This window comes from Doryrhamphus excisus, chromosome 19 (assembly GCF_030265055.1).
Source record: "Doryrhamphus excisus isolate RoL2022-K1 chromosome 19, RoL_Dexc_1.0, whole genome shotgun sequence".
NCBI classification, from domain to species: Eukaryota; Metazoa; Chordata; class Actinopteri; order Syngnathiformes; family Syngnathidae; genus Doryrhamphus; species Doryrhamphus excisus.
In genome coordinates this window covers 10,765,989-10,790,606 of record NC_080484.1, presented here as the reverse complement: position 1 = coordinate 10,790,606, position 24,618 = coordinate 10,765,989, and the positions used below count along the sequence as shown (strand labels likewise).

The following is a 24,618-nucleotide window of genomic DNA, read 5'->3' as shown; positions in this document are numbered from 1 at the left end:
AGACACCAGTCGAACTAGATAGGACAGCTCTGGTTTAGTTCATGCTCAAGCAATAGGTGGGACACCAGCCCAACTAGATAGGACAGCTCTACTCTACTTCATGCTCAAACAATACGTGGGACACACACACCAGTCGGACTAGATAGGACAGCTCTGGTCTAGTTCATGCTCAAACAATAGGTGGTACACACACCAGTCGAACTAGATAGGACAGCTCTACTCTAGTTCATGCTCAAAGACTAGGTGGGTCACACACCAGTTGTACTAGATAGGACATCTCTAATGGACTGTGTCCCACCTACCTAGTGTTTGAATATGAGCTGATGAAGTCTGTGTGGATGAGAGGCGAAACGTCTTCAAGTCGACGCCTCAGATGTAACATCTGGAGGATGCCCCAGCGGGATACATTATGGTTGTCTATGCATCCATGCGTTTCTAGGCCAAGGTATTCCTATGTCCAGTATTCATTGGTTGCTGAATTGATATTTTCCATGAGGTCGGCCATGATTGTTCTTCTTCTGTGTAACATTCCTACAAAAACTCTACATTTGCAGCCCTTTTCCTGAAGTTTAATTATAACCGTACCGTCTTCGCTGTAGCAAATCTGCTTTTTTTCCTGCACAAAAACCATTCTTGGCCTGGACAATGTCGGAGTGTACGGGGCGGGAGAAGAGTTTCCCCTCAGCCCGTTCTCATTATGACATTCATGAGCTGCAGATTTACGCACAAGTGCTCCAATCTCAGTGTTGATGGAAATCCTGCCCGTCCGTTGTGTACGGCGCCCCCGTCGTTATGAGCGGCGATAGAAGCAGCTTGAACACTGCAGTCTGCTTTATTTATTACGCTGTATTTTATTTGTATTAGGGTTATAAACAAGCAGGAAGTGGAGCGATGCACTGTGTCTCTGTTAGCTTATTTGTGGGGCCAAAACCTTCCCTTTTGTTGGTTTGGATGAGATGTTTAAGTTTATGGCTTTTCTATGTGTTTATTTTGGGTGAATAGAAACAATAGCATACATTTGGTAGAAAACTACAGAATATATTTAATAGTCAAAATAGGCATATCCCAATAACTTGTTTTGGTATATATACATGTGTTGCTTTACAAAATATCAGCGGCCCTTTCATTTTTCACTGTGTGTCCATGGATGGAAAAACTTCTACTTATGTTTAACATACTTTTTTTTTTTTTTTAACAATGTGTTACTAAATTCTAATTCTTCTCCTGTTTTGTTTTTTTAGCCACCAGACACAAACAACATGCTGGGACCATCCCAAGATGACTGAGCTCTACCAGTCGCTAGGTGTGTAAATAAGAATCAAAATGTGAGGTTTGAGTACATTTTGATGCTACATTGTCTAAAAGCATTTTATAAAAATGGTGGCTCAGCCATGTTGTGTTAGCATTAGTGCCACAGAGTAGCTTTTGTAGATATAACTAATCCGTTGGCACACACCACATTTCTTTCTCCTCCTTTGATGAAAATTCCAAATCCTCACTCGGGTTGCGGGTATGCTGGAGCCTACCCCAGCTGACATTGGACTGGTCGTCAGCTAATTGCAGGGCACATATGGATCATAATGTCTGGAATAATTCCATGATCTGGATCAGTCTTTGATATTTTGTAGAACCTGTTGCAAACTTCATTCATTCATTCATTCATTTTCTACCGCTTTTCCTCACGAGGGTTGCGGGGGGTGCTGGAGCCTATCCCAGCTGTCTTTGGGCGAGAGGCGGGGTACACCCTGGACTGGTGGCCAGCCAATCACAGGGCACATATATGCAAACAACCATTCACACTCACATTCATACCTATGGACAATTTGGAGTGGCCAATTAACCTAGCATGTTTTTGGAATGTGGGAGGAAACCGGAGTACCCGGAGAAAACCCACGCATACACGGGGAGAACATGCAAACTCCACACAGAGATGGCCGAGGGTGGAATTGAACCCTGGTCTCATAGCTGTGAGGTCTGCGTGCTAACCACTCATCCGCCGTGCCGCCCCTGTTGCAAACTTGTCCTGTATTTTTTTTTTCCAAGTATTCTGACCAATTTTTGTGAAGTTTTTTTGACAATGTTAAAGAATCCTTTAAACAATTCCTGAATCCAGACGGTGATCCGGATCACCTCCAAATTTGACTTAGCTCTTCCTGACAATTCCTGAAAATTTCAATTGAGAACTTTTCAAGTTATTTTGAACACAAAAAAAACTAAAACAAGCTTAGCAATGTAAAGGGCAGCTCTTTATTTACCTTTTTTTTTTCTTTCTCCTTCCTTCCTCATATATAGCGGACTTGAACAACGTGCGTTTCTCAGCGTACCGCACCGCCATGAAGATCCGCCGCCTGCAGAAAGCACTGTGCTGTAAGTCAACATTGTCGTATATGTGAATTATTACTAGCGATCATGTCGCAGGCATCCATTCAGTGTTTGTGTGTTCACTCCAGCGTGTGTTTATCACATTTTTGGGGCTGTTTATACCTACGTATCTGATGTGTGCAAACGTGGAACACAGCCTCACTGTGACAAATGTGATATATCAACTGTCATTTACCCGAGTGGCGCTATTATTATCATTATAACAGTGCCCCCCCCACACTGTGTGAGCCCCAATAAAACAAAAGTACAGGTGCGGTTTTAAGCTAATGAGTTGTAATAATTCAAGCCTTTTAGGTAGCGCTATTGTATTCTTTGTCAGTGTCTTATTTTATTGTTTTTTAGCAAGGATGCATTAGCCTGAGTGATTCCAAAATGGATGAAATCCAATTTGCATCCATTGAACTGGAGCAGTGATGTCACACACACACACACACACACGTACAGTATATGCCAATGTCCGTTAATTTGCGTGTGAATGGTGCCTTTGCACACAAACACGCATGACGGGCATACTATGAAATGCCTAATTGGGTTAAGTCTGTGCCGCGGGGGGCGTTAGAGACACAAAACAAGCTTGCGTGGCTTCCTGGCTAATGTGTCGGTGTCCTGTCATGTATGTGTGTGTGGACCGAAAGCTACTAGACAGCAAAGTATGAGATGCCCCTCCTGCACGCATGCAGTGCAATAATTAGTGCAGCGTCGTGAGGCTGGCAAATGCTAGCTACAATAACAGCTTCATGTAACATCGTTATTTATTTATTTTTTGCAGCTAATGAGCCACACCGAGAAGCAGTTTGCTAATATTCATTAAACACCTGTTGAACATAGCCCTGTGTTGTTCATGTAGCAGCGATGATCTTTGGAGTTTTGCACAAATAATCCCTCGTTTATCACGGTTGTCTCCTGACTCGAGGCTGTACACCAACTATAAGATTGTAAAGCCGTGCACGGCATCACTATTCTCCTCTATCATTTAAATTAATGCGGAACTCCATTTCCTCCTCCGTCTAATGAACTTAAGTTATCTCTAAATGATTCCCATAGTTACGGTATTCCATTTGGTAGCATAGAGCAGGTCGCTAAGACAGGAAGTCAGGCCTTATCGTGGTTGATGAGCATGAGGTGAATCATAAAACCTAGAAATGAGAATATAAACCTTTATGAGAAGCAAAAAAAAAAAAGTATCTTACTTTGCCCTTTTCTGCAACGCCCCCCTCCAACCTCACATTGTATAAAAATGTGCATAAAAGATGACAGCAAATGAGATTTATGGAAAGTTGACGGACTTATTTCCATCATATCAATAATTGATCCGTGTGTCGGTGTCAACATTGTGTGCTACTTTATGCTGCTTGTGACCGTCCCATTTCTGGAACATTATTAACATCTTCGCATCGGTGTCACTTCCTGTCCTCCTCCTACAGTGGATCTGCTGGACCTGAGCGTGGCCCAGAACACATTTGGGCAGCACAAGCTAACCAACAACAACCAGCTGCTGTCCGTCCCCGACATCATCAACTGTTTGACCTCCATCTACGACGGCCTGGAGCAGGAGCACAAAGACCTGGTCAACGTACCGCTGTGTGTCGACATGTGTCTCAACTGGCTGCTCAACGTCTATGACACGTATGTTCTCACAGTCCTATTTTGGGCCAGACCTAGATAGATACCCCCATCCTGCCTGGCTTTTCACATTAGCGTATTGACCCGGATATACGACGACCCTTCTAGAAGACGACAACATTCATCTTTATTTAAAATCAGTGAAATAGCAATTGCACTGGCTGTCATAGTTCTTGTCAGAAGTGTGCATGAGTGACGGGAAGAAAAGCTTGCATGGGGAAAAGGTATTTTGGCGCCACCTGCTGGCAAAAGATGCATCGTAATAAATCACATTATTTAGATATGTATTTCACAAAATTCAAGACCAATAACACATATTGAATCTGAAAAGGCGAGTTGTCCCTCATTTATTGCAGATAATTGGTTCCAAATTTGACCGTGATAAGTGAATTTCCACAAAGTAGGATTCAATATTGGTAAACAAAACATTTGCCGAGAGCAAATAGAGCATAGAAAACATGTCTAGGATTTTCTCAATACGGGTTTTATTAGATTATTAGAGCTCTGCAAACATGAAACAACACCCCTATAGTCAAGCGCTAACTAGGTAGCATCCATTTTATTTATAGTAAGCTTAAGATTGGGCTTCAAACGGAGTGGGGAAGTAAAAAGTCAAACTTACCACTTCCACACAAACAGGAGGATAAGTTTTTTTTTTCACTTTATCATGTCAGACATGCCATGGCTGACTACATGCAATGTGAAGGTAATGTAACATAATGTCTGAAACACTCGGTTAGAGTAGTTTTTCTCTTTTCACTGCTCATAAGCCCTCTGCCCGTTTTTTTGCTCCGGCTTTAGCTTTAGCTTTAGCTGGAATGCTAGCTGTCAGTCTGGCAGAGTAAAAGGAGGTTGTGAGTGGTTGACTTTCAGACCTTTGCGGAGGTAGCTAAGATGGATTTCATGTCTGAAGATCTGCCGATCACAGAGACCCCAAAATTGAGGACGCATATATATATATATATATATATACACTGTATTAAGCATGCATGCTTAATATACTGTCTATATTTTGATGTGTAAAGCGCACCTCACCACTATTTACCATTACTGTTGTTGTTAACCAAGGTAATAACTGTTTTTCACTTACAGAGCTCAATCTATTATCCATGTATCTAAATAGTGTCCTACATTTATACAATACACCCCTTGTGTATGTGTGCCTGTTTTTATTGTCATGTATTGTCTGTGGTGGTGTTGGTCTCTTTAAGCGGTCGCAGTGGAAAGATCCGCGTCATGTCCATGAAGATTGGATTGCTGTCTCTCTGCAAGGGACACCTGGAGGAGAAATACAAATGTAAGTGTATGCATGCGGTTCCATAGGTCCTCGTCGCCGTGGTTTGGCTGCAGGACCCACCATTGCCTTAATTATGTAAACGTAAACAGCAGTGGTTAAGGGCGCTGATAATGGGGGTTTGAATCAAAGCATTTGCACGTAAACATGGCACACACTTCATGGTGCCGTTGCAAGCAAATAGCGCACACCGGCCGTTACACCACTACCCCCTAAAAATGTCTCTGTGACCCACTTTTGGGTGACAAGCCACCGGTTGAGAATCACTGCTCTCATAATAGTCAGGTCTGTTAGTGAGAGAGGAGCATGTCAAGGCTGGTGTAATTGGATGAGACCTCCTACGCACTGTATTTCATTCTCATTTCTTTTGGAGGATTAGGGCGTATGAATGGGGTTTTACTGCAGAGGGAGGAAACTGTCATTTTACACCTCTTCTACGGTATCTGTCAATCTTTACTGTTTTTTTTTGTCATTGCTTATTTATTATTTTCACTTCTATCCTTTTCTCTCTTCTCTTTTTTTTTCCTTTCACAGTACAGCATATAAAATTCCATCCCTGAGCTTATCCATTCCCTTGGCACATTCTATTAGCCCAGAAAGGGTATCATGCACGCCTGATTGCGTCCTTCCTGCTTTGCTCCTGCACCCTCATTGGCTCACAAATATCTACAGCAACACACACACACACACCACAACCATAGTTCCAGCGTTTTTTGAGGAGTGTTACTTTAGATGTGAGGCCGACTGATGAAATAATGAATATGATATAATCAATATATTCCCTTTTTGTGATAAATGATAGTGTTTTTTGTGCAAAATATAGCACTCTATATCTGTCTAATGATATACAGTTAAATCAAATTTTATTTCACGTTTCGGGTTTTTTCATTGTGTTTTGCCTAACGATGAGCCATCCCAGTTCTTGAACGCACCATAAATACACAACTGTTACTGATACTGTGTAGGAATGCGTGAAGGTGATGATGTTACTGAGTGCTAATGTGCATATTCGGTTACAACAGCGTCCGAAAACCAAACTCCAAACCTTAGTTTTACACAATAAGGTTGGGGACCACTGGCCTCGTCATTAACGGCTTGAACGGCCTTGAATTTTTCTGCCGAGCAACAAGATATCAGGCAGACATGGCAGATCACCAGGAAAATGATCTATGTTGCAGCGACTGTGAGACGAAGCGTCCAATATCCAGCGAGCTATACATCAAAGATTCATTAAAAAAAGACAATGTCTCACTCTTCTCTGATGACTTACATGTCTTTATACCGCTCTCCGCAGACCTCTTCAGTCAGGCGGCGTCGTCGGGAGACACGTGCGACCAGCGGCAGCTCGGCCTCCTCCTCCACGAAGCCATCCAGATCCCCAAACAGCTGGGAGAGGTGGCCGCCTTCGGAGGCTCCAACATCGAGCCCAGCGTGCGGAGCTGCTTCCAACACGTACGTCCTCTCACAAGAAACACACTTATATCTACTTGTATGATATATTCCAGCATATTCACTAGTGGCCAGCTTTCCAATATTTAAGCTCGACTGACCAACCACGACGCCTCTGTGGCCTCCAGTCAGCTGGTGCGTGTCCTCCGCTGCTTTTACTGCGACCAGCGAATCAATTTCACAGCTTTATCACTGGATGTTCCTGGCATTTAACGATGGCTTTATCCCCCCCGAGGATTACTCTTTCATTCCTCCTTACTTTATGTCTGGGAAGTGAACATTTAAATTAGTGGGAGGTGGGTGTTATAAATTTCCTGTTTCAATTTCCTGTGCTGCAAATTCACCACTACAAAATAAATGGCACCCAGTCAGGTTCGATTCCCCAAAAAATGGCACGGCAGATGTGGTGCAGTCGTGCATTAATCATTCCATCATGAAACTAAGTTGGCTGTTTGAAAGTTGCCTGAAAAGCACCCCCCCCCCGCCCACACACACACACACACACACACACAGATGTCCTACACTTATGTCTGTCTCGCCAATGACATCCAGTCCATTTGCTTTAACGAGCTCATGATGAATGAGGCGCACTGCTATAAATGTGACCTCCTTGACTCTACTTTTGTCTCCGGCTTTCATTTAACCATCCATCTGTCTATCAGGTCATCCTTTCAGACTCGGGCTGTAAACATGGAAATTCTTCCTCTGTTCTTATTTCCAAACTATGTCCGTCAAGCCAACTAACACAAACACACAACACTTTATTTGAGGATTCTCTATTCTCAGTCCAAAAGTACTGCCCTTTTCCATTTGTCAGCGTTGGAAAGGTTACCTTTGATTTCTTGGGCAGCATCATCACAACCTCTCAAATTGGATTTCAATCCATCATAATGCTCCAGAAGTTTTCCGCTCTACCAAAGACTTTGTGTTTAGAGGGGTTGCACAGGTAGACTAACATGCATGACAACAATAATATCTCCTCTTGCCCAAAAACAGCTGGGGTAGGCTCCAGCATAACCGCAGCCCTAATGAGCATAAGCGGCATATAAAGTGAATGTAGTGACTTTTAAGTGATGGCTGTTTCATGGGTCAAGAAAATACTGACAATACACGTTATATGTAGTATTCTGGTCAGTAATGTGCATCAGTAATGTTACATTAATACAAGTAAAAAAAAAAAAAGTTCTCCTCACATTCAGTGTGGAAGCGGTACATTTTTTTGGTTTTTTTTCTTTGTCCTTCTTCCACATTCTGTTTAGAACCGGTTCTTAAGCTTAGAATAATTGCAATAGAGGCTAACTTGTTAGCTTGCTACGTTTAAAGCGGTGGCCTTTACTTGTTTTCCTGTAGTGATTCCGTAGCGTTGCAAATGAAGAAGAGTAGGCGTGTCGAAGTGACTATAGGGGTGTTAGTTCATGTCTGCAGGGCTCTAATAATGGTAAAGGCACAGGTTTTCTGTGCATTTTTTCTGAATTGGTAAAGGATGAGAAGATGACATTTCTGGGTTCTGCTTTTGAATATCAACACACAATATCTCCTTGTGTCTTTAGGCCACCAACAAGGTGGAGTTGGACCCCAGGCAGTTTGTAGACTGGATGCGTCTGGAGCCCCAGTCCATGGTGTGGCTTCCTGTCCTGCACAGAGTAGCTGCGGCTGAGACGGCCAAACATCAGGCCAAGTGTAACATCTGCAAGGAGTGTCCGATCGTGGGCTTCAGGTACACGCCTCTGCATTCCATTCCTCATTTTGAGAAAGCGGGTTTACAAGTGTGTGAGGTGTTCAAAGCCACGCGCACACCGGTGTTTGCTGTTAATCATAAAGGGCATATCGGCTCTGGAGGGCATTTATCTAAATGTCAGCACAGGCTGGACCACTGACTAAATACCATCCAGAGCTGCACGCTCACACACTGCCAGGTTCAAAGCCTTCACAAAGAATGTTGGCAAACAATCCATAGCAGACACACACACATACACACAGATTATATTTTCCTGGTGTTTTGATTGGCTGCACAATCTCAACAGGCTTTCATTTTGGGTGGCTGGAAATGAATGTAACGCCACGCTGAGCGAAGCCGGAATTGAAAGCGCAGAAAAAAAAATGCAATGAGACGTTTGATGAAGCACGTGTCTCCAAAGTTGTGTCACTGATTGATGAGGAGGAGGAAGAAAATGCAGAGTAAGCTTTTTGTTGAGTCAAACCCTGCGACATGGAAGGTGTCCTAGGTGCTGGAAGACCGTTTAATGGAGTCCCAATTTTAGGCTCATTCAGCATTTTAGGCATTTTCGTTCAATGTCAGAGCAGGAACCCTGTGAGGTATTTTATTGATCAACAATCAGGTATGCCATTCATTTGTTGGTTAAAGGAAGACAGGCTTCGCTACATGTCTTAAAATAATGCAAGGGAGTCCCATTTACAGTGTATATGTTCTAAGCAGATGGTTGTTTGTCTATATGTGCCCTGTGATTGGCTGGCGACCAGTCCAGGGTGTACCCCACCTCTCGCCCGAAGACAGCTGGGATAGGCTCCAGCACCCCCCGTGACCTTCGTGAGGAAAAAGCGGTAGAAAATGAATCAATGAATGAATGAATGTTCTAAGCAGGTTTTGGTCTTCCTATTGACTAGCTAGGACTCCATAAAGACCAAAAAAGTATTGTTCCTACGCTCATGATGTGCATGTTAACACGCGCAGCCCTGAAGTGGAATTAACACCCCGCCCTCATCGCCGCCTCCTCATTACAATACGAGGCGCGCATACTAGCATCTCTGAATTACTGCTGTTGTGCGAGCGGTCGACTGCTGTGATATACGACTTTCCTTGCCTCATCAACCAGCCGCTCGCTGCACAGAGGAAAGAGATGAAACACTCCAGCTATTATGTCTGAATGACACCTTTTTTTTTTTTTTTCCTTTTCTTGAAGCCACTAAATGGCTTTGTGGTTGCAGCTGACCTGGATGGAGGTCTGACAGTTGTTGTCATATTGAGAAGTGTTTGAACGTGGCAGTGCAACTGTCTGTCACTCTGTCACTCAACACTTAACAGGAGGGTGTTAATAAAGTGTGTGGGCATGGAGGATGGCTGGATGGATGGATGCTGGTTAGGTTCCTAATAGTACTTGAAAAATGGAAGTGGAGGTGCATCGCAGGGCTGAATGTGCATGTCCAATGCCTTACTTGTTGTGCCGCTTTCGGAAACATGTAGCCAAAGCGCTGTAACTGCGTGTTTCATACTGGTCTAACAGTATTTGTAGTCCTATTAGACACACGTTAGCATTTTTATTTTTATTTCCACCAAATGTGACCCTTAAAACCCAAGACATTAGCGTGCACGGCAGGCAGCACACCAACTGTGACACACCGGAGCCGTAGGCTGCTTGTGTATCCAGTGGTGTTTAGTAATGTGCGTCTTTTTTCCACTTCTGGCCTCCCACTCTGACTCTTTTTCTTTCCTTTTTTTGTCTTCAGATATCGCAGTCTGAAGCATTTTAACTACGACGTGTGTCAGAGCTGCTTCTTCTCTGGGCGTACCGCCAAGGGCCACAAGCTCAACTACCCCATGGTGGAGTACTGCACACCGGTGAGGATACAATACCACATTATTTGGTGTATATGGGTCACATACCATTTAGAGTCCCCCGAGAGGGTTAAAGATGCTAAATTTCATCAAAAATGTCAATGATTTCACACATAATTGAGGAAGCCCATGTAAAGAACTCATAATACTTAAGACAAAAGGTTGTTTCACCTGATGTAATAACAACCGGACCTGAGAGCAGAGCTCCATGTGGGCGAGAATCCAGTCGCCGCCCATCAGCATCACAACAGAGGTCGTGTGTTGAGATGAATGAGCGCCAAAGTCTTGCTTTACAGTGGCGGTACAGCAGCTTATCTGCTGGCTGAACACTGACCTCAAGTGCAGTTCCGATCAATACTCTAATGGACCCACAAAGTAAGAAAAACACAGACTCCTCGCCCTTCCAACAAAAGACTCAAACCCTTTTCTGTGTTTTTCCTTCCATTAGACGACATCAGGCGAGGACATGCGGGATTTTACCAAAGTGCTGAAGAACAAATTTCGCTCCAAGAAGTACTTCGCCAAGCACCCTCGATTGGGCTACTTACCTGTCCAAACTGTCCTGGAGGGAGACAACATGGAAACGTAAGTGTCACTTCTCATCCACAAGCCATTCTGGTGCTGCTTACTGGCCGTATTGTGTGTTTGTCCACAGAGTGTGTGTGTGTGTCTCCAAGAAGCGCTATTATCCACTTTATCACTCTACACTTGTCCAACATAATAGATGCTATATATCACGTACAACAACATGAGGAGCTACGACAGGAAGGCATCGCCGTTAGCAACAGTAGTTTAGCTACAGTATGTGAGCTAAAGTGCTACATTACAGTCACCTTTTAATAACCTGTTTGCTTACAGATCCCCAGTCCGTAGCTGGCAGAGCTCCAAACTGCATTTTAAGATGTGTAGCGAAGCCTGCTTAGACAAACAGAGCCGACCATTTGAGCACCTCTTCTTTCAAACGTGGAGCGAACAAGTCTCACGTTTGGTACGCATTGGAGGCCCCACGGCAGGGGTGTCCAAAGTGTGGCCCGGGGGGCTGTCTTCGGAACATTCTAAAAATACAATTAAAAATGAAAAATAAATCATTAATTCACTTCATTAACAACGTTACACTCCTCTGCACTGTGTGGATGCTACCCGCGCACCGCCTATACCCACCGAGACAAAGAGACTGCCAAAAGGGCTCACTCCGTTCATGCCGTTGTTCTGTGAAAGAAACGTGCCAAGGTGTTGAGTGAACCCTCTTGGCAATACACTGATGCCAGATATATTATGGTCTTCATATTCAGTTATTGTGTGATGAATAAAATCATTTAGTTATTATTGTTCCGTTTTAATATTGTGAGATCTTGCGGTACAAAGACCAAAAATGTACTTTTATAATATTTATAGAAACAAAGAAAAAGAAGAATAAAGTTGCAAATGTAGCTCATTTATAATAAAGTAAAAATATGTTGAGAGGAAAAATGTACAAGAAAAAAATACAATTTAAAAACAGCAAAAATTTAAAAATTAACATAAGGTGAAAAAGTTAGTTCATACAAATATTATGCTTGTCGCCGATAACACAAGTGAGATCCAAGCTGTTTTTTCCTTTTTTCCTTTAAATTCACTCTTTAAATTTTCTTAGAGATGTCTGATATTGGCTTTTTTGCCGAAAACCGATATTGTCCAAATTTCAATTTCCGCTACCGATATTAGCTGATACCGATATATGTTGTATACGGCATTTTTGAAATAGCAGTTTTCATAATTGAGAAAAAATCTGATACCGATATCAGACCGATAAAAGTTGATTTAAACAATATAAAAGTGGCCTTTGCCTCCTTTTATTGTTCAGTAAGCGGCCCTCGGTGGAAAAAGTTTGGACTCCCCTGCTCTAGGAAGGCTTATTTGTGTTAGAACACCATTAAAAAGGTGGGTTTTGCGTAATAGGACACTTTAATTAATGACTACAAACTTAGTCCTTAGTCCTAGAACATGGTGACCCAGTAACGTGTGACCATAAACCTGATATAGTCTTTTTAATCCGATAAAATAAACACACACACACATCTGACACCTGTGGGCTAGTGAATGGAGAGTGTTTTTGTTTAATTATGTGTTGGCTGGTTGCAGCTGCATCGTAGATCTTCTTAATGTAGACGCAATGCCAAGTCTGATTAACATCTCCGAGCCTATGAAGTGTAAAAGAAGGAAAAAAAAAAAAAGAGAAAGAAAACACACACACAGAGAGCCCTTTAACTAAGCTGGCATGATGCTGAGCTGACATCCCAGGTGGGTGCGTCAGCCCCACCCGACCCCCCCACTGGCAGCTCATTTATTCTGAGATTTTTTTTAATACTCATTATTCCTTCCTATTTAATCTCTGCTTGGTATTTTAGTTCTCTTGCATACCTTTAATAATCAGGTGTGTATAGTACTCGTGATTCACCTGCAAAGGATTTTGTCATCCACTTGCACAGTCACCTTGCAGATGAATGACTGACTGTCTCACCCCCCCTCCTTCTTGATGCTCTGGGAAATGACTCCTGCGGGGCTAGCGGCCTGACAGGCAGGCAAGGGCATCGTGGAGAGGGGGAAAAAAAAAGGTGGAAATGGAGGTTTGAGGTGGTCATCATTTGGGCTGTCTGTACTCCTGCTGTGGGATGTGAGCTGTCCATAAAGGTCGGATCCGTGCGCTTGCCAATAAGTCCTTACACGTAAAAACCAAAGGTCACATCCGTGTGGCGTTGAAGGTTTCTTCCTTTGCTCCACATATCGATATGTTGTCCATCCTTCCTCCTTCCCTCCTCGTCTATCATCTACTATGTCTTATTCCTCCTGACCCACTGAGTGGATTTGACCCAGAAATGTTTTGTGGCACCCCTCCACCCTCCTTCCCTTTCCTTCCGACTCTTTTACAGTCCCGTCACCCTCATCAGCATGTGTCCGGAGCAGTATGAGTGAGTATCTACCAACAACAACACCTCGCCTACTGACCGGAATGCCTTTTTTTTTTTTTTTTTTAACAAACACACTTCCTGTTCTCCTTACGTCCTCACACCAACTGCATGTTGCCTGCCTGCCTGCCTGATGCATCCACACTGACTGCACACAAACATGTCCGCTCACTCCCTTGATGCTGAAAGCCGTCCTCATAGATCATCCCGTTCCCTCATTCCTCTTTGTAGGATCATCAGTGGATGTTATGAAGGGTTCAGCGGATGGCGTATATATATATATGTGTGTGTGTGTGCATGTTTTGTGTTAATAAGGTCTCGGTCACACGCTCAATCTCATTCATCTCCATTACGCCATTCGTCTCCAGGCTGTCCCAGTCACCTCACTTCTCCCATGATGACACCCATTCCCGGATAGAGCAGTACGCCAGCAGGTACCGCCGCCATCCTTTTATCTGTCTTTGACATATCGCTAAGCATATAAAGGTCTTTTCCACCACTTTGGCTGGCTTAGTGGCTTGAAAGTGATACACCTGCATGAGCAACATTTGAATGATACATGCGTTTTTTTTTTTTTGCTTTAAAAGTCCATATTTCAATGTAACGTTTTGACTTTAAATCACCAAGGAACAATAGCATATGTTTTCATATGTTCTCATAGGAAGCTATGGAAATATGATTCCAGGGTCAAACTGTCACCATCATAAAAGCTTTATTAAGTGTCCATACAGGCATGTGACATTTTAACACATTTAACTGTCATGTGAGTGTAATCATAACCTCAAGGCAGTAAATATTGAGGATCATGTGACCTTTTGGAACTTATATGTTCTGAAATTCCAATTTGTGTGGCCTCCCGGGGGCGTTTGAGTCGCTGTAAATGAAAACCTTTTTTTTTCATTTTGTAAATGAAAAAAAAAGAAAAAAAATTATGTTAAAAGAGAATAACATAAAACTGGGAATCACTGTAAACCATAAACGTTGGCATCATAAAATTAATAAAACTAAAATTATTAACATAAAATTAATAATCCAAATGAATCAATTTGACTTTTTATGTTTTTTTTTTTTACCACTAATTACATTATTATTTTGTCCCTTAGCTATAAAAAATGGAATTCAATCATTATTACTGAGACATATTATTCAAATTTTCTTGGTCACTTATGAAACAATGCTAAAATGTGAATGTTTTGTTCGGATTGCTTAGCATAGGCGTATCCAAAGTGCTGCTTGGCGGCCCACAGCACGTTATAAAAATAAAATGAAGAAATTCTTTTTAAAAAAAGCTGTCTAATTTTGAAAAAGAAGGCTGATGCTGTAATTTCAGAACAGAAAAAAAGACCCTTTTGCAAAGCCTGTCAAACGAGCAAGGCAAACATGCTCCACTGACACAAACCTCATCATTTCGATCATTACCAGAGAGCTGTTCAAACAAACGCACCAAAGGGATCCACTCCATTTTTCCATCATAAATACAGTGGGGGTGCGGGGGGTGATGCTATGGTACAATAACATAATTAGCCTCATTTTGTACCACTCCTTTTCAAAGAAAAATGCTAATGACAACAATTTCAAGTCCATTAGAGTGACTTTAGGATGAGGACGTGACAGGCAAACTTGCAATCATCCCGCTGTGTGGTGCATCAAACCAGCATCCAACGACACAGTGTGAGCTGCTCTTAATCATGCCAAACATCACCAATACGTGATTCTTCCATACTGGGGATTAATTCTAAGACACAGATTTCACATGTGGACAAATTACCCCTTGCTCCTCATCTGTTCTGTTCGTTAAATGGCAAAAAACACACACAAATGAAATTATTTTGCTATTTTACCCCGAAAATGCTCTTGTTCTGCTAATTTTCTGCCAAAGTTTATTCATCATCGGGAACAGTGTGTGTCTGATGCTCCGACTGAGTTTCAGTAATTACAAGCTTTGCCTCATTAGCTTTTCCCCTGAAGCCACATACTCCTTCCATGTTTTGGGGTTTTTTTTTTAAGACAAAACTACAACAGACCCTCAGAGCTCAAAATGATTCATAATATAGTTTCAGAGTTGAAAAAGAACACACAAAAGGGTCCAACTGGATGAGATCTTTGGATTTATTTGTGTGTTCAGTCATCCCTCACAATATTGCACTTCGATTACCGCTCCCTCGCTCATCACGTTTTTTCCAGAAATTAATACATAAAAAATGATGGCAGTTTAACATAATTAGTACAACAGTAGAAGTGATATTCAGGTCACTAGGCGGCACTAATGATGCAGTCAGCCATAGCATGTCAGATGTGATAAAGGTTCTCCTCTCATTTAGTGTGGAAGTGGTAAGTTTTTGGCTTCTTAAAGGAGGCCCATTATGTTCATTGTATTCAGTTGTGGACTCCCATTTTGGAGCAAAATACGATAGCACACACAAAAAGCTTTCCAGATCTTTAAGAATCTGCACCTAATTAATTATTTTTTTCTTATTTCATCCATGGAACGCCTCCGGTCACACCCACTCCACTTTGATTGGTCACACTCAGCTTGTACAGCTTGTACCTGGGCACGTACATTTAAGGACGGTCACTGTGACATCACAGCGAGCATTCAGAGCCATCCCAAACTTCTTTCAGGGAGTTCTTTCAATGCGCAAACTTCAATATCTGCAACTTTAGCATCGTTTAACACGAGCATACAACATTCTAACTACATTTCTAGGTCAAGAAAAGTGGAAAAAGCATAATAGGTCCCCTTTAAGTTTGGAAAAAATACATTCAAGGAGTGTAAAGGTGACTATAGGGGTGTTGTTTTCATGCCTACAGGGCTCTAATGTTAAAAATATTCAGGTTTTCTATGCTTTAACTACAATAGTAGTCGACTTATTAACTCATTCAGCATGTATTTTAATGGGAATGAGTTGTCACAGATGTTGCTCCCCCCGTGGGAATAGGTTATATTTGAGATGCCGAATGTGTGACATTGGCGGGCAGGTTGAATGATGATGTTTGTCTCTCAGGTTGGCTCAGATGGAGAGGTCCAACGGGTCACTGCCCACGGACAGCAGCTCGGCAACGGGAAGCATGTAAGCCTTTTTTTTTTCGTTTTGCTGAATTTTCAATGATGTCACATGCAGCCACTTTACTGCGCCTTCATCTATGAATGAGTATAAACGGAAGTCAGGTTGGCAGAGTAATCCAAGGCTCGGTATCAGAGCAAAGAAAGAGTCAGGTGACTTTTCCTATACCTGGAAAACTCCCAGCCTAATAAGACTTTCTCCAAGAATTGTTGGAGACTTTTTGCAATGGCGGGGATAGATTGGAGTGCCAAGCGAGTGATTGCTTTCAGCCTCTCAGATAACCACGCTTTATCTTGATCAGACGGAATGAGAAAGACGTAAAACTGTGGTGAAAAGTGCTGAACTCTCTCATTTTGTGTGTAGCAGCCATCCTCTAGTGTCTATTACTTCTTTTACCCAACCGAAGGAATTAACTCTGGGGGATGAAGCCCCCCCCCCACCCATGAGATCACAAGCGAGCAGGCACTCGCTGGCCATATATTTTTGTCAAAGAAGATGAGTTTCCAATATTCATTTCAGTTGTATTTGTATAGCACCAATTCACATCATCATCATTATACATTTTGAATTGCATACATGTTGGAACAAATCATTATTATCATTATGTTTATGTGTATTATTATGGTATATTATTATCATTATTTATTAGGATCATTTTTCTGTGCAGTACCCGCTTTCCTCCCACATTCCAAAAACTTGCTAGGTTAATTGGCGACTCCAAATTGTCCATAGGTATGAATGTGAGTGTGAATGGTTGTTTGTCTATATGTGCCCTGTGATTGGCTGGTGACCAGTCCAGGGTGTACCCTGCCTCTCGCTTGAAGACAGCTGGAATAGGCTCCAGCATATCCATGACCCTAGTGAGGATAAGCGTTGTAGTATTGTATTTATTATATGAAGTAGTTATGGATTAATACAGATTCATTGCGACACATTTTAGGTGGAACCTAAGTTAGTATTTGTGTGTATTATTTTATGTTATCTATATTTATGTTTTCTATATTTTTCAATAAATTTTTATTTCATTTTTTATTTTGGGGGGGATTTTTCTTTTTATTTTTTTAGCTTTGTTTTTTTTTATTTTGTAAATTATTGTTATACTTTCCAGTCATTTTTTTTTAAACAATTTTTTTATTTTGGGGCATTTTTATTTTTTTGTGTGTTTTTAATTGTTATTTTTTAACATGAATATTATTGCTGGATTTCCCAGTCATTTTTTATAAATGTAATTTTTCCGTTATTTTTATAAAAAAAAAAGAAATTGACTCATGCCTCAAGAATGAATACATCATGATAATTATAGACAAGCGTTGCACGGCGCGCAATAACTCAGTCAAGCCCTTTGAGAGGGCAGAATGAAGAGCATCATCATCATCCCCCATATTGTATGCATCCCCTGCTGGGGCCAAGTGCACTTGTCTTCACTTGACCTCGATGCTTTGATCAGAACTTTTACATCCCCAAAGATTTATTTGAAGGCTTCCTCCAGCGATCAATACCCAAAGCAACCCAAACATATTGCTGGATGTATTTTTCTGTGGCACAAACACATTAGCCCCACTCCCACTCGATCTTTTTGTCTTCCTTAAGACACAGCCGCCGCCCACAAATGTGCCGTAACGAGGTGAGGAAAACGATGACGGGTTTGTGAAGGCTACACAAAAACACCCACTGGCCCGCAATTAGATGCTAATTCTCATTTCTTTTGACACGACTGTCACTTTAAGTTAACATCCTGCAAGCCACAGTGTGACGGAGAACTGAACGGGACGTTTTGGTTTAGAATGTATTGCAGCTTGGAAGTGGGGCTAATTAGTGACTTAATCAAAGCTATATTAGGGCTTCTTCTCTAATTTAACTTGGCTCTCGTCGGTGCTTTTATGGGGGGTCGTTTCAAAGGCTTTTATGGGTCTTCGCCTCACACTTTGCTCCTTTTATTTTATTACCTAGTGATGTTCATTTAAAAAGTTTGCCTTTCTGAGAATTTGTGCTCTCCCGTGTGCGGCGTTCCGTTTTTTCAGATATAGCGTGGTACTCAAACAACCGCTGACTCTGCATCAGCAAAGCTTCTTTTTTTTGATTGTTTGTGCAGCTATGCAGCCAAGACACAACTCCTTCCTCCTTTGTTCCAAACTTGTTTGAAGTGCTTATTGTCGCCGCCTCCTCGCGTTCCGTGCTAAATCCTCTTTGTCTGCGTCTCTCTCTCCTCGCATGTGAGCACTCCAGTTTTTGATAGAACGAGAAAAGTTGTCCTCAATGTGGAGTTCATCCTGCAGACTCTCACCTGGACGTGCTGGCAGCCGTTTTCCCTCTCGTTAAAAGAGAATCGTTAATTAGGACGACATCCAAGTCACCGAGGGCTACAACACCCTACTTCTGTTTTCCTCGTAATTGTTTTTAATTTCTCGTACACAGCGATCCCCTCGTTCATCACGGTTCATTTGGAGCTGTTCATGCACCCCAAATATTTATTTTCCTGTCCTTTTGCTACAATCAATGCAGTAAAAACGGGCATATTTCACAAACAATCACAAATGCTGATTAATCATGATTAATTCATTCAACCCCAGCCGTTTTGATGATTTTTACTAATTTTTCAAGGCACACAGAATATTGTTCTAGAGCTAAATAGTCATGGTACGCACACAGAAGAAAGATTAGACTCTCAAAAAAAAGACAGGAAGCAGCAATCGAACATACAAGTTTCAGGAAAATATCTCTTCTCAACCAAAAGGGAGAAAAACAGCTACATTTGAAACATAAATTTCACTTTTAGCTGTATATATTTAGACAAAATATTGATCTCACAACTATGCCATAACAGAAACAATACAAAGAATGGTGGTTTTACAATTTATTAAAAAATATAACGCCTTTCACTAATTACAATTTTCACATCTGAACTGTGCGTGTGCATGCGTTTGCGTACATGTGTATACAAAATTTATAAATACATCCTGTTTTTTCTTATATGCAATATATATAGTAATGGTTTTATTTCATTTGAACAATTGAGTGCATCACATAATCAGTTCACAGTTCCACATGTCCAAAAGGAGTAGGAAGAAGCAAAGCTTATTAAATCCTACCCCTCCATCTGGTACTTTTACAATCAGTAACTGTTACATTTGTTCACTTCCTGTCTTTCTGATATAATTTAATAATTTTTTTTGTGTAGTTTTGTATTATTATTTCTTTCTTTTTGTCACATACCGAAGTACGAGGTGATATGACCATACAATGACATAATGGGTACCATAGTAACCGTCAATAACATAAAACATCAACTGCTTGTATTGTTTCTTGAATTGGCTCATCGTTGTGCATTGTTTGAGTTCATTACTCAATCCATTCCATAGTTTGATTCCGCATACTGAAATGCTATGGCTTTTTAACGTAGTCCTAGCATATAAGTGTTTCAAATTGTAATCATTTCAAAAGGTGATTAATCATGATTAATTAATTAATTAATTAATTATAATTAACTGATTTATTTTATTATAATTTGTATTCATTTGACAGCCCTATTTTCTGTTGTTGTTTTTGGGGGTGCTATTTGTTATTGTTTTTTTGGTCACTTTTTTAGCTGTGACTATCAATGAAAAGGATTGTTTTCGTGGGTTGTTATGAGGGAAGATTATTCAGAATGGAAGGTTGAAGAACCTCATGGAATGAATTGTACTTAAATTCCCATGTTCTGCTGTATTTCGGAAAAAAGGACTATTAAGTTCTATTATTATTATATTTCTCCTCCTCAGTGTTGAGAAGGACTCGAGGGGCCCACTTCCTGCTCATTAATGGCTCTAAATATAGAGTTATTTCATAGCAAGGATATTGTTTTAAAATGAGCCTTAGTAACCTTCAACAACACGCGCGTTTGTTCTGAAAAACACGTCGTGCTCTTATCTTCATGTATTTTTTTTACACCCCATTTCTTGTTGTTGCTCACTCAGCCTCTCGCTTTGGGATATTATAGAGACTGTTGTTCTTGAAGGGGAAGGGGAAGGGGGGGGGGGGGGGGGGGGGTGGAAGCAGCCATGTCCTCTGCTCGCCCACACTGAGAATGAGTCATTGTGCACGAAGCATCGTGGGTAACGTAAGCGAAAAGACATCCATAGGCCTTCTTAACATGAAAACTAAGAGAAGACAAACCTGATACAGTAAGTGTGCCGGCTGCAGTCACTGCACTTCTTCTAAGAGCCTACTAATGCATATCAGTCATTGGGATGGTGCTAAAACCGCTTATTTCTGCAAAGAGACATTATCTTTCCGCTCCATTCCACTCTTGGTGTAAATCAACTTCAAGCCTAAAGTGTTTGAAAAATGAGGGCATGTCAAGGACACAATTATATGGAAAACGATTCCTAATAAAAATCACTAAAAATGTAGCTCTGCCAGTCAAATTGTTTAATAATGCCCCAACAACCTCTCAGTGGGTTTGGAGACAAATAAGTTACCGTTTGCTTGACCTCCCATTTCAAAACTGGGTCAAATTGTCACTATCATCAGGTACTGTGAACTATTAATGTACAAGCAACATTTTAAAACTGTCAAGGGTAAAAAAGTGACATTATTAACTGGGAATCAAAAATAAGAAAGCTGTTTTTAAGTAACACTTGTAATTGTTATACAGGTGTAAAAGTCATCTTAATATTGGGTTTTTGTAAGGTGAAATATTTAACTCAATCCAATCCCGTTTTTTAAAAGACAACCCCATCAGTTAGTCGATTTTGCCCGATATTGCGAGGCACACAGAATGGCCCCACAAACACAGAACCTACCAAAAGAAAGATTAGACTCCGGTCTTTCAGCAGGAAGAAACTGTTTGTTTCTATCTTTTTCCGTTCTTTAGTAAACAGCAATAGAAGATAGAAAAGTTTCAGGAAAAAATCAGTTCCCAACTAAAAATGGAAGAAAAGTTATTTTTTTTGTTTTTGTACAACTATACCAACATAAACAACACAAATGGGTTCTTTTACATCAAAATAACAATTTATTGAGAAATATAACATTTTGGGACAAAACTGTGCATGCCACACTCCTCCACGTTCTCTCACTCAAAAGCCTGGAAAAGACGTATAAATACATTGTTTGCTTTCGGGTTTATAAAAACATAAACATCTTTTGTATTGAATGAGTTAATCTGTCATGGGTATGCTGGAGCCTATCCCAGCTGTCTAGAGGCGAGAGGCGGGGTACACCCCGCACTGGTCGCCAGCCAATCACAGGGCACATATAGACAAACAACCATTCACACTCATATTCATACCTATGGACAATTTGGAGTTGCCAATTAACCTAGCATGTTTTTGGAATGTGGGAGGAAACCGGAGTACCCGGAGAAAACCCACGCCTGCACAGGGAAGAACATGCAAACTCTACACAGAGATGGCCGAGGGTGGGGAAAGACAAAATAAGAAGCCAAAAAGTTACCACTTCCACACAAAATAGGAGGAGAACTCATTAATTTATTCATTTTCTACTGCTTATCCTCACGAGGGTCATGGGGGGTGCTGGAGCCTATCCCAGCTGTCTTCGGGCGAGAGGCGGGGTACACTCTGGAGTAGTCGCCAGCCAATCACAGGGCACATATAGACAAACAACCATTCACACTCACATTCATACCTATGGACAATTTGGAGTCGCCAATTAACCTAGCATGTTTTTGGAATGTGGGAGGAAACCAGAGTACCTGCACAGGGAGAACAGAGATGGCCGAGGGTGGAATTGAACTCAGGTCTCCCAGCTGTGAATGAATGAATGAATGAATGAATTTGAATGAAATCTCGGAAATGTAATTGTCCCATTCATAAGCAGAATTCTCCTTGACATCCAGTACATGGCTGAGGATTCTGCATTGTGCTTCTGCCAAGGCTCAAGATTCTTATCTTTTTAATGAATTTACAATAAAGCATACACTCCAAAAGTGAGTGGTGGCCATTCAAGCATATAATCCAGCAAGTAATGTATGATGGATAAGATATACAGTATATTGAAGATGTTATATGGAGTTATTTCAGCCCTGCTTTGGCTTTAAGATCCACAATCCCTGGATATACAATCTACCTGTCGATGTGATAACTGGAATGAGGGAGGATTTAGTGGAGGTGGAGGGAGCAGATGGAACGATAAGAGATGGTGGGGAAGAGAAAATAGCTGCAGGTGACAGCTACTGTTTGTGTGTGTGTGGCGTGCGTCTTTACAAGCTACCACTGTGATCCAAACGAGTTCTTTCCATGTCGATGTGAGCCTTGCACATTCGACTGTATAAAATAAATAAGTATTCTCAAGTCAACTGCATTCAGACTCAATTTCTTAGGAAATTACGATTTCTAGTGAAATTCGCCCAACCAAGATGCTTTTTGTCATTTCCTCAGGGATGACGAGCACACACTGATCCTTCAGTACTGTCAGGCGCTGGGAGGGGAGGGGTCTCCCACCAGTCAGCCTCAGAGTCCCGCCCAGATCCTGCAAGCCGTGGAGAGGGAGGAACGCGGTGAACTGGAGCGGGTCATCGCTCGCCTGGAGGAGGAGCAAAGGTATGTATGTACTGTATGAGTAGTAGTACACATAGTACACTGCATGTAGTAAAATTTCCCTCCAATGTTGTTGGGTTGACACCCCTACTCAAAAGAGAAGTTACCCCTAGATGATTTTCAAGTACAATTTATATATAATTTTGTATAAGCATTAGTTAACCACAAGTTGTGTAAAATGATGTAATTCACCGGCAATTTCCAAGTTCTTATTCTTAACCTCGTGACCAATGATCCTCCTTTCCCAGGACTCTACAGAGGGAATATGAGCAGCTGAAGGAGCAGCAGCGAGGGGCCCCAGCCGGCCGCCCTTGGGAGTTGGAGAGCCCGCCCGGGGCTCACCCCGACGAGGCCGACCTCCTGGCCGAGGCCAAGTTGCTGCGGCAACACAAGGGCCGCCTGGAGGCCCGCATGCACATCCTGGAGGACCACAACAAACAGTTGGAGTCTCAACTGCATCGCCTCAGGCAGCTCCTGCACCAGGTGAGCATTATTACAGTCGTGGTGTTCATTAAAAGGACTATAAAACAACACAATATATTATTCATATTCATTAATGTTAATGTAAATTATTTAATGAATTAAAAAAATTAAACTTTTCTGTCGGGCGGCACGGTGGTCTGGTGGTTAGTGCGCAGACCTCACAGCTAGGAGACCAGGGTTCGGTCCCCGCCCTCGGCCATCTCTGTGTGGAGTTTGCATGTTCTCCCCGTGCATGCGTGGGTTTTCTCCGGGTACTCCGGTTTCCTCCCACATTCCAAAAACATGCTAGGTTAATTGGCCACTCCAAATTGTCCATAGGTATGAATGTGAGTGTGAATGGTTGTTTGTCTATATGTGCCCTGGGATTGGCTGGCGACCAGTCCAGGGTGTACCCCGCCTCTCGCCCGAAGACAGCTGGGATAGGCTCCAGCACCCCCGCGACCCTCGTGAGGAAAAAGCGGTAGAAAATGAATGAATGAATGAATGAAAACTTTTCTGTCAAAATTCACAACAAATACATTTAACACAAAAATATTAATTGTTTTGTTGATCTAAAAAATACATGTATTTTTTAACAAAATATAACATCAGTCTCTTAATAATTATTTAATTATTATTTATTTAATAATTAATTCAAAAATTACAAAATAATGTAAAAAATTTAAAACGATTTATGATGACTATTTAAATCGTAAATAATTAATGTTTTACTATATTTAAAAAAATAATATAAAAATAAAATTAATATATGTAAAAATATTAAAACAAATAATAAATCAATTTGGTGGTCCTTACGGAGCATATAGGATATATACTATGTATACTTTGTGTCAATGTAAAAAAAAAAAAAAAATGATATACTACTGTAATTTCACTCAATAAAAATTCACTATTATAATTAAATACAAATAAAATAATAGTAATATGTATATTCATGTGTAATTTAATAAATGACTGTTATTAATCTTACAAATAATTGTATAATATATATAAATAATAATTTACTGCCTTTGCTTTCATGACAAAATATGCCAAAAATAAATATATATTTATTTATATTTGCTCCAGCTCTTCCATTTGATATGCAGGTGTACCTCATGAGATGGTGGAGTCAGAGCATATGAATTTCTTTCGAGTTTCCTGTTCCTCTTGGTTTCATCCCAGCCTTGACCGTGCTGTTTGTGAGCCTCCAGTTGTTTGAGCCTCCTGCTTTGAGCTTTTCAACATGTTAGCGCCGCGGGAGGCGGGAGATGAAGAAGACGACGAG

At 41.3% G+C, this 24,618-nt stretch overlaps 1 protein-coding gene across 7 annotated transcripts in view; it reads left to right on the top strand.

Annotated features, from left to right (window-relative positions):
- The window catches only part of utrn (utrophin), a 116,177-nt gene that overhangs the window by 87,431 nt on the left and 4,128 nt on the right, over positions 1 to 24,618 (top strand). For 6 of the 7 annotated variants that reach the window (XM_058055994.1, XM_058055990.1, XM_058055989.1 and 3 more), the window contains 13 exons: positions 1,242 to 1,303; positions 2,293 to 2,367; positions 3,807 to 4,008; positions 5,217 to 5,302; positions 6,594 to 6,751; positions 8,299 to 8,465; positions 10,214 to 10,325; positions 10,771 to 10,907; positions 13,232 to 13,270; positions 13,636 to 13,701; positions 16,273 to 16,338; positions 22,710 to 22,871; positions 23,117 to 23,351. In XM_058055994.1, coding sequence (XP_057911977.1) covers positions 1,242 to 1,303; positions 2,293 to 2,367; positions 3,807 to 4,008; positions 5,217 to 5,302; positions 6,594 to 6,751; positions 8,299 to 8,465; positions 10,214 to 10,325; positions 10,771 to 10,907; positions 13,232 to 13,270; positions 13,636 to 13,701; positions 16,273 to 16,338; positions 22,710 to 22,871; positions 23,117 to 23,351 — 1,567 coding nt within the window. The remainder of the gene's footprint in view (positions 1 to 1,241; positions 1,304 to 2,292; positions 2,368 to 3,806; positions 4,009 to 5,216; positions 5,303 to 6,593; positions 6,752 to 8,298; positions 8,466 to 10,213; positions 10,326 to 10,770; positions 10,908 to 13,231; positions 13,271 to 13,635; positions 13,702 to 16,272; positions 16,339 to 22,709; positions 22,872 to 23,116; positions 23,352 to 24,618) is intronic. The other variant, XM_058055991.1, reaches the window with a different exon arrangement.